The sequence below is a fragment of the Accipiter gentilis genome, chromosome 18 (genome assembly GCF_929443795.1).
Source record: "Accipiter gentilis chromosome 18, bAccGen1.1, whole genome shotgun sequence".
Lineage (NCBI taxonomy): Eukaryota > Metazoa > Chordata > Aves > Accipitriformes > Accipitridae > Astur > Astur gentilis.
In genome coordinates, this window is record NC_064897.1 from 6,501,421 (window position 1) to 6,511,047 (window position 9,627).

A 9,627-nucleotide genomic window follows, 5' to 3' on the forward strand; every position below is an offset into this window, starting at 1 on the left:
CTAGGAAGGCCAAAGAGAGGAGGACAAAGAAATAGAATGCAGTGCTCTCGCAGCACAGTCACATATTGACCTCTCCTCTTCCATTTGCACACATGCGTGCATGCATTATCCCTGCGCATATGTACATTTAGCTTATATGTGTCTCCCATCTACTCTGCAAAACAAACCTGGCCTGGAAACTGGATGTAATCCATAAAACAGGGTGCTGGTAAATTATGACTGTTGAGGCTGGGGTAGTGTCTGGTGACCTACCACTCTTTTCAGCTGTGTCATTGAGCAGTCTGAAAGCGTTAAAGGGGTAAAGCTGCAGAAAAATAGAACAGTAGAGAAAGAATGGGCTGCAAATGGATAGAAAGGATGGAAAGGATAGAAAACCAATTGTTATACAGAAGGAGAGAGTGGTTAGAAAAATGGGCAGAAAATAAGAGACTCAGAGGGGAAAAGTCTAAGATAATAGGTCTAGGGAAAGTCAATTCAAAGCACCTACACTGAATATCAGGGAGGCAGTTGGAAAGGTATAATATTGCAAATTAGCTAGCCGTGATTTAAACAATAAATTAACGCTGGATTTATTACACAGAAGTTCTTTTATAGTAGAAGAGAGAAAGCAAAGAAAGAACTAGAGAGTGCAAAAAGTCAGTATAATTACAGAAGGCAGACAAAGAGATGAAAGAGGTCTCCTGTTTTTGGCATGTCACCTTTATTCCTGGACATTCTAGCGCCACAAAGATGTGGATGAAATTGAGGGAAGTCAGAAAACTGAAAAAAGTGTAATTAAAAAAAATGAAATAATAAAAAAAAAATCATATGCAAGCTGAAAGACAAAGAACGGGATTAAACAAAGGGCAGCTCATGTCAAGTATTTAAGGAATATATTAGTAAACAGTAACAAGGAAGGAAAGTTGCTCAAGATGTTGGGGGATCTAAGTGGGAGAATATGCAAATATCAATAAACAGCAAAGAAAACCTATCCTTTCAGGAAGATTTTTTTATCTTATGGAGTTACCTGCATCATCTGTTTGGAAAATCCATCACATAAAGTAAGTCTGTGCAAATTGTTTGAGAAATGAGTGGAGGAAATAGTTGTGTACTTATCACAGGAGCTGCAAACAATGAACTGAATAAATCTTTTCTAACTTTTGAATGTACAAATCCAGGAAAGACCACCAGCACATGAAATGACATGTCCCTCTTTAAGACCATGGTTTTGTTACTAATCCAGACCAAGGGAAAGTTTCTCTTTTTCTAAGATGGTGTCACTGGGCTTTATTTTTGCTGCTACCTTACAGTTTGGTTTTGTGCATACCTCCTTTTTGCTAGGAGTGGGTCGAAATTGTGGGGAATGGCAGAGAGAGGACACACACAGACATGTTTCCACATTCTTCCAAAGCATTTCTTAAATATTTCCACTGTACCGTTTGCTTCTAAGGAATATTTTTTTGACTCAGCTGGCTATACAGTATCTATTTTATTCCCTTAAGGCATCAGTTTTATCATTATCATCTAGTGTTTCTGAACCCAAGCTCAGCACAGATCCCAGCATCTAGTGGTACTACAAGTTTACCTCAAATACAACATACTGGAAAGACTAGTTAAATGCCTCCATCAGATTTATGAGGTCTGTATTTGATAGCTAAGAGCCATAACATCTGATCTTGGTTTGAAGCAGAAACCAAATACTGTCCAAATCCCATCTCTCAAGGGGACGAAAGCTGCTTTCGTCTTGCAAGTGTGCTTGTCCACCTCCTGGCTGAGGCAGAAGCCACAGGAGAGGATGCTATCTTAAAACTTGTCTAACCACAGAGCTATTCAGAAGCAGCTGTTGGATTTAAATTTCACACTCACAACCTGATTTCACTTCTGAGTGTAGATGAGCCTTTAAACATTCATGTAGAGTACAATGTACTTCTTCCTTCTGTAACTCTCTAGTTAACTGCCAGTTCCCTCTGATGATATCGATTTAGACTTCTGGCAAATGTGGGTGAATTTCTGTAGGGCATAGCCTAGAAAATATATATTTCTGAGTTAACTCGATTAACACTTTCTCACATGCTAACTCAGCGAATGTAAGATAAAACATGTAAAATCTATAACAGGGACAAACTCCAAATAAAGGGATTTATTGCTGGGAGGTGTGAAAGAGCAACTGAGAAGAAGCACATTTATTGCTGTGGTTCCATTATGGGCAACACGCTGTGATGGTTTGGGCTGGGAGAGATTTAATTTTCTTCACAGTAGCTGGTTTGGGACTATGTTTTGGATTAGTGCTGAAAACAGTACTGATAACCCAGGGATGTTTTCGTTCCTGCTGAGCAGGGCTCACACAGAATCAAGGGCTTTTCTGCTCCTCACCCCACCAGCGAGGAGGCTGGGGGGGACAAGGAGTTGGGAGGGGACACAGCCGGGACAGCTGACCCCGACTGACCCAAGGGATATTCCACACCGTAGGACATCATGCTCAGCGTATAAAACTGGGGGAAGAAGAAGAAAGGGGGGGGATGTTCGGAGTGATGGCGTTTGTCTTCCAAAGTCACTATTACGTGTGCTGGAGCCCTGCTGTCCTGGGGATGGCTGAACACCTGCCTGCCCATGGGAAGTGGGGAATGATTTCTTGGTTTGCTTTGCTGACATGTGCAGTTTTTATTTTACCTATTCAACTGTCTTTCTCTCAACCCATGAGTTTTCTCACTTTTAACCTTCTGATTCTCTCCCCCATCCCACTGTGGGGTGAGTAAGCAAGCGGCAGCGTGGGGCTTAGTTGCTGGCTGGGGTTAAAACATGACACATGTGCAGCTGAAGCACAGAAAAAGTTGGAGGAGTGCTGCAAATCTTACCCTGTAGGATGCAATCCTCCAAGAGTGTTTTCATCACCTTTGGTACAGGTTTGTAATAGGTAACACAAATAATAGACTTTGTTCTATTTAATCTGTGTATTTACATGGCTAGGCAGGCAATGACTCCCTCTAAAGCACAAGCAGAGTGGTAATGAGTCATCCACGCTGGTTTCCCGGCACTGCCTGATGGAAACATGGAATTACCTGCTATCCTTTCCATGTGCATTGAAACGCAACCAACACTTTACTTCTCTGAGCTCCAGATGACTACCATTGAACTTCGTTTCAACATGTACAAACGCACAACCTCCCCCAACACACCAGTGTCCTCATTCACACGTATCTTTATCGCACATTTCTGCAGAGGAAAATTTCAAACACAAACTTAGAAGCAGAATTCGGAAAGAGCCTTTTACATGTGTGTGAAGAGGTGGAGAGGAGAGAGAGGTGGAGAAAAATAAGAGAGGAACGAGTATATGTTCTTGTTCTGATCTTTCCAAATGCTTGCTGACCTGAAGGAAAGGGCCACCTTGCTTAGCTTGCTCAGCAGCAAGATGCTTGTACCACGTGAAGGAGAGGAGAGTCTTAACTGAACTGGATGCCTGGCTGTGTTTTTCTTTTAATACCTCAGGAAGTAAAATCTTCCCTGAGGCTTTCTGTGGAAGAGTCGCCTTCCCCTATGGACTTCAGGCTTATGATAGAGTCAGGAACATAGCTCTGTCTATTCCCTCCAGCACTCATTTCACAACCTTGAAACGACTCCATATCCACCCTTACCATTTCTCTCTTCACACGCACATCCCATCTGTCCCTTCAGAAAGTGACTTATCCCCACATCCCCCACCGACAGATGTACGAACAGGGGTGGCTGTCTCCCACACAGAAACAGCTGCCATCCACCTCTGTCATCCCTACCCACACGCCGCTTCTTTCCACTGTCCGCTCCTAGTCACCACACGGAGACACACAGATGGCCCAGCACCAGCAAACATCTGTAGGGACATCCAGATGTTCCAGCCCTTGCAAACACATTTCTCTGGCTGTGTCATGGCTACAAAGGAGTCGAGGTGGGCACAAATACCCCATGTTCTTCGCACTCAAACACAGCTCGGTCGCTCCTGCTTTGATCCCCTTTCCGCAGAAATCCAGGACTAATTGTACCCATCAACCCCTTTGCCTTTTCCTGGCCAGCTGGCATGTTGATGCCACCATTTGCTTTTTATTTTCTCAGTGGTTAGGCAGGGAGGAAGCAGAGTGGTTGGAGGCCAGGGCATTATCCTGGGCCACGCTGGTGGCAGTGGGCTGAGCAGGCTGTGGTCTGTGGTTTCAGCCCAGCAGAATCCCAGTGGCTGGGACCACTGGCTGTGGTCATGCATGTCCCCCTCATGGACAACCACTTCAGTGTCCCCACCGCCCGCAATCTGCCATGGTGGGAAGTTCACGGCCACCAGAGGAGAAAGGGGCTTGCTGCTGACTACAGCCAGCTCCAAGCATTGCCAGGAAAAATTATCCAGCTGGAGAGCTCGAACTGGACTCTGCAGTGGGGAACCAGTGCATAAAGTAGGACAATGGGCTCCCAACACAGCCTATGGCTGCACAAGCACTATTAGCTAAGTATTTTACAGGCTACTTTTTTGGGGGCAGGAATTGATCCCTGGAGTAAACAGGAAAGGGATCCATGAACTTTCATGTGACTGATGCTACGTAAGGTCTGGGGCCCAGAGGCTTCAGCCTTCAAGTCTATGGTTTGGTACGATCAGACTGTCTTCTCCCAGTACAAGTGTCACGGGATTACTCGCAATCTTCTGATCAGCTATGGATTTGAATGAACACTTTCCTATCCAGTGTAGGACAGGGCTTAAGAAGACACCAAGCCCTAGGCAAGATGATTTGAAGAACAGATGTTGTCAATATATGCGATTGTTTTGAAGGGAAAGATGTTCTTAATGTTTCTCCCTCACACCCAAGATGTATTCTATGTTTTCAACCTTCAAGCAGCTGCACATTACGCCAGTACTGCTTCAAGCCATGGAGAAAGCCAGTAGTTTCTTGTTTCCTTTGACTGACATCTGTACTCCCTACGTATACTTCAACCCAATGCTCGTTAGCTACCTAGTAGCCCTGTTAACTGGTCCTAGAGAAGTCTCTCTGCCATTTTGTGCCAGCAGTACTATACTGAAGTTTTAAGGCATGAAAATAAGGTGCATTGATATGGCTCCAAATGAAGCTGCTGTAAATATTTTAGTTAGATGTCCTGGGATTTTCTTAGGATTATTCAGTAGCTCTTGAGAAAAAGCCTGCAAAATCTCTAGAGGAGAATCTGCCTGCTGTGCACATCATGCAGAAGACAAGCACATCTAGTGCACATTCGGTCCTATTGCTACCCACGCACCAAATCATTTTCTCGGTTAGTCATCTTTCCCTACCCTCCTTCTCAATGCAAACATTGCTGCTTTGCACTCATGAAACTCACCTCTGTTACGTGTCTTACATAACTTATTTCGACACGCAGAGTTGTGCCACAAACGCAGTGGACGTGTGATTCTCCGGTCGGCCTCTGATAGCCATCTCACACATCAGCATGGCTTCCTGGGTGCGTGTTTGTAACTTCCACGCAGACACACATCCCTTACAGCAGCCCAGGACCTTTACATGCCCCTCAAGGATTTCAGCTTCTTGCTGCAGACCAGCAAGATCGTTCTCATCACGTGCCTCCCTCCACAAATCTGCCAGTCACGAAAGACCAACACTCACCGAACACATCTGTCCCTGATCCGCACACAAACCCGGCATCTCCTCTATCTGTGCGCCTATTGTCACTGACTATATGCATTTACCTGTGCCTCCTACTTACTCTCCCCTTGCACTGAACTCCCATGCTGCTCTCAAGCCGCTATGCACGTGTGGACGGCCCCTTGCACACTTAGACAGCCTCCCTTAAACTAAGAGGCAGATAACTACAGATGGCTTAAGCCGTCATAAACTTTTTCCACTCCTCATCACTCTTCCCTCCCCCATAAGCTGTTTTCCTTCTCCCAGGCCCCACACTCAGGTCTGCAATCCTTACCTGTACTTCTCTCATTTACTTTGAGCAAGCTGTGTGCAATACTCTCTCTTATCAGACACAACTTTTCACTCCTTTCACCTTCCTTTCCACAGCCCTTACAAGCAGGCAAACTGGCAGGTACCTTCCTCGCTTACACACCATCGTGTGTCAACCTGCGCCAAGCTTCTCACCCCTCGTAACATGAACTGTCATTCCCATTCACTTCCACCTCATGCCCTACAGCTCCTAACTCCACTCGCCTCCCCACACATTTCACACTTTACTTTTGACCTTAGTACAGCCATGTGGCGTATACGGCCCTCCAGGTAGTTACCCCCTCCCATTCCTCCTCCTCCAACCCCTTTATATCTTTAGTCATTTCTCTGTTAGCCCATTTGTCTGTTCCCTTTTGCTGCTTCACTTAGCTGGTACCTACCACAGAGATATAAGCACATTTGTTACATCTGTTTCAACAGAAAATCACTCCTTTTTGTGTATGTGTTCTCCTCCTCCCACACCCTTCACATTATTCCTTACTTTCCATCATTTTCCTCAGCTGCTTCCCCTGTAACATATTGCCTGTTCTTCCCCTGTTATCCCAGCTACCCAGTAAGGTGGCATCCTGTGTTTCTGCTGGCCAAGCCAGTCCTGCACCTTTGCACTACTTTTTCTGTTTGCCTACGAAGAAGTACAAAACTAAATTTCCTCTCACCCTGTGCTCTCTTGCCCTATACCTCCTTTAAATCACCTTTTGCCTAGGCACTTTTACAGAAAACCCAGCTCTTAATTTCATCCTCATGACTCCTACAGTCCTCATTTTTCCCACGTTCTCATGCTTCTCAAGACCTGCCACATCTTTATATTCCTGTCACAGTTCCTCCTGCCCCCCATGATTTCCACTATCTTGCATTTCCTCACAGCACCTTCACACGGCTTTTTCCCTAGTTTTGTCTCTCCCTTGCAACCAGGCAGCACACTCCAGCAGGCTTCCAACCTCCTCTGAAATTTCTCTAAGCAGCTACCCCCTCACATACCTTTATGGATGCCTATACCCTTTTCCCACCACCACACCCTATCTCCATCCAGCTCATTTTTTACTCTGCATTCCTCTTCTTGGCATGTGTTTCCATCACCATGCAAGCCTTCCCTTTCATACTCTAACACCTTCCTCGCAAATACATCCTCGTATCTATTTCTTGACAGAATCAAAGGTGTCTCCTTTAGACGCCCCCCCCAAAGCATCATGTAGCTGTTTATTTTCCATACCTTTCTCCAAATAGACAATAGTTCACATTTTTCTTCCTCCTCCAAACATCCTTTGTGTCCTGTGCTTTCACCTTTCTCCCTCTACTCCCACTCCATACCCTACCTCCCCCTTGCAGACCCTAGCATCTTTGTATGTCCCTTTCATATCCTCACCCAGCCTCCAGTCCGCACCGTTTCCCATCCCTCTCAAGTGTTACTTCCCCTTCTGAGCTCCTAAACTTTTTTCCACCCACAAGGATCCTCTTTTTCTAGTTGGCCTGCAGCAGTTCCCCTTTTAAGCTGACCACCTTTGCTTTGCTCACCTGCCCTTATTACCCCAATACACAACACTTAATATATAGGAGCTTATTACTTGTATATAACTTTCCCTCCAAACTCCTTATATCTATCTTTCTATGTACCATTTAGTTGTTCTTCCCCTGGGAAAAAAAAAACCCAAAACAATCCTAAACCTACATGTATTGCACACCTCAACGTATAGCACCTTTCTACACAAAGCACTTCCCTCCTGGCTTTGCTGGTAGATCCTTTTCTCCCCATAGTTTGGGTCCACCACCTGCAATCATGTCTAGTTTTCCTCCCCCCACCATGCTCACACACAGAGCTCCTGGTACTGACACGTGTATCGAAGACCAGTCTTTTTACTACTAGCAGCTGGAAGCATGCCGAACTCTCTTCCATTCTCTACCGCTTTTGTCTGCCTTGCCACAAAGTGAGTTTTTCTTTTTTTTTTTTATTATTAGATTTTCCTTTTTCTTACATCTTATTTATAGGTGTTTCTTGCACGACTCCTCCACTTACAGGCTTGCACAGATCAGGTATTTCTGCGCCTGAGAATGTCTCTCCTATTTGTCTGGGTATTTTCCTGAAGGCATAATGTAAAGGCAAACTTTACATACCATTTGCACTCCTCATGCAACAAATCACATAAGCCTAAGAGCAAAGACTGCTTTCTGAAAGGTTGTAGCTCATAACAATTGACTGGACCATATAGTACACATCCCTGTCTATTTAAAAAGGGGGGGGGGGGGTGAAGCAACCCCCCTCACACAGAGAGTCATCTCTAAATAACTGGTTTTGCAATATAGGAACCAGAGAATGTGCGCATAGCAGCCCTATTCAATCCAAAATATCCATCTCTCCGGATACTGCATATTTATAGTTCAAGAGATAGGACCAACACAGAGCTTTCCCGTTTATTTTAATGAAGGATTAAGAACTGATCAGAAAAGTATCTAAACCATTCAAGGACTTTTTCCCCTCTTGGCTAATAGCAGTTTGGTGTCTCCATAAGGACTCGCCAGTAACTGATGCTTTAAGCTGCATTTCAGCTGTTTAGATGAGAAACAGCTTTCTATTTTGCTCTCTATATGTGCATCTGTGTTGATTAGTTGTGTGCTGCATTCCTAGAAGGCACTTACCAAACGCTGGAAATTGCAGCGTAAGAATAGTTTTCCTGCCATCCTAGCACAGAGTGAGTGTATCTTTTTCACCTAGACACAGATGTGCAGGGAATCCTTTGATCTGCAGTTCCTCCCGGAGAATTTAGTGTTTGGGTTTGAGGAGAATGGGGATTGATTCAAAGGTCATGAATAGGGTTTCCAGTGTCTGGCATAGAAAAAAGAGGAAAGCTCCAGCGAAGTTAGTTACCTGAGACAGGCGAGGTCTAGAAATTGGGAATTTTGACTTTGCTTGTCATGGGCTCTAACTTTCCCTGAGGGCAAGCATGCTGTGTGTGCTGAGGCTGGTTCTCGCAATCCACGCTCAAGATTTGCAACCCCTTTTGTTGTATCTGAAGTTGCTGGTTTCCCTCTTAAAATAAAACCGAGCGTCTCCTTTGCTTTTGCCTCTTAAATCAGATTCCTTTAGCACCTCATATTTCTCCTCTGCTGTTTTCTTGCCAGGGACCTGAACAACAGCGTGCAGAGCAGGAGGAGAGAGGAACCTCAGGACTAAAGCAAGCTATAGGGCAAGTAGGGGTGGGGGAAGGAGGAGGCACAATGGGAAAGGCAACATTTGGGACAGATCTACTGCTTACAAGACCCCCTCCCTCCCCATTATACTTCTTTAAAGGACCCCTCTCCCCCCCCTCCCCTCCCCGCCCTCTTAGGACCCTATTAGAAAACGTCAAATTTCCCTTACCGTGGTAGGAGTAACCATGGCATCCGTGTGAATGTTTCCAGAAAAGTCGACATGAAGAGAAAGGTGGATGTAAATATGTTCATTCAAAGTCCCAAAGTTGGTCTGCTTGGGTTGTGCAGAGTTGCTCTATGGGAGAGGAGCCTTAAACTCTGAGTCCCGTGAACATAATCTGCTCGATTATAACAAACCAGCTCAGCCAGATGGCTCTGTGCTCTGCAGATTAACCCCTTTATTGCCACGCTCTGCTTTCCCTACCTACCATTTATAATAACCTTGCCTGGTTGGGGAATTTCAGAGAACGAGGCATTTTTTTAAAAATGACAAAGCTGTCGTAAAGGT

The 9,627-nt window shown here is 45.0% G+C and overlaps 1 protein-coding gene across 1 annotated transcript in view; it reads right to left on the reverse strand.

Moving 5' to 3' along the window:
• The window catches only part of NTF3 (neurotrophin 3), a 53,994-nt gene extending 44,571 nt beyond the window's left edge, over window positions 1–9,423 (reverse strand). The window contains exon 1 of the mRNA XM_049821762.1: window positions 9,289–9,423. Coding sequence (XP_049677719.1) covers window positions 9,289–9,306 — 18 coding nt within the window. The 5' untranslated portion in view covers window positions 9,307–9,423. The remainder of the gene's footprint in view (window positions 1–9,288) is intronic.
• Between the last annotated feature and the right edge of the window lie 204 nt (window positions 9,424–9,627).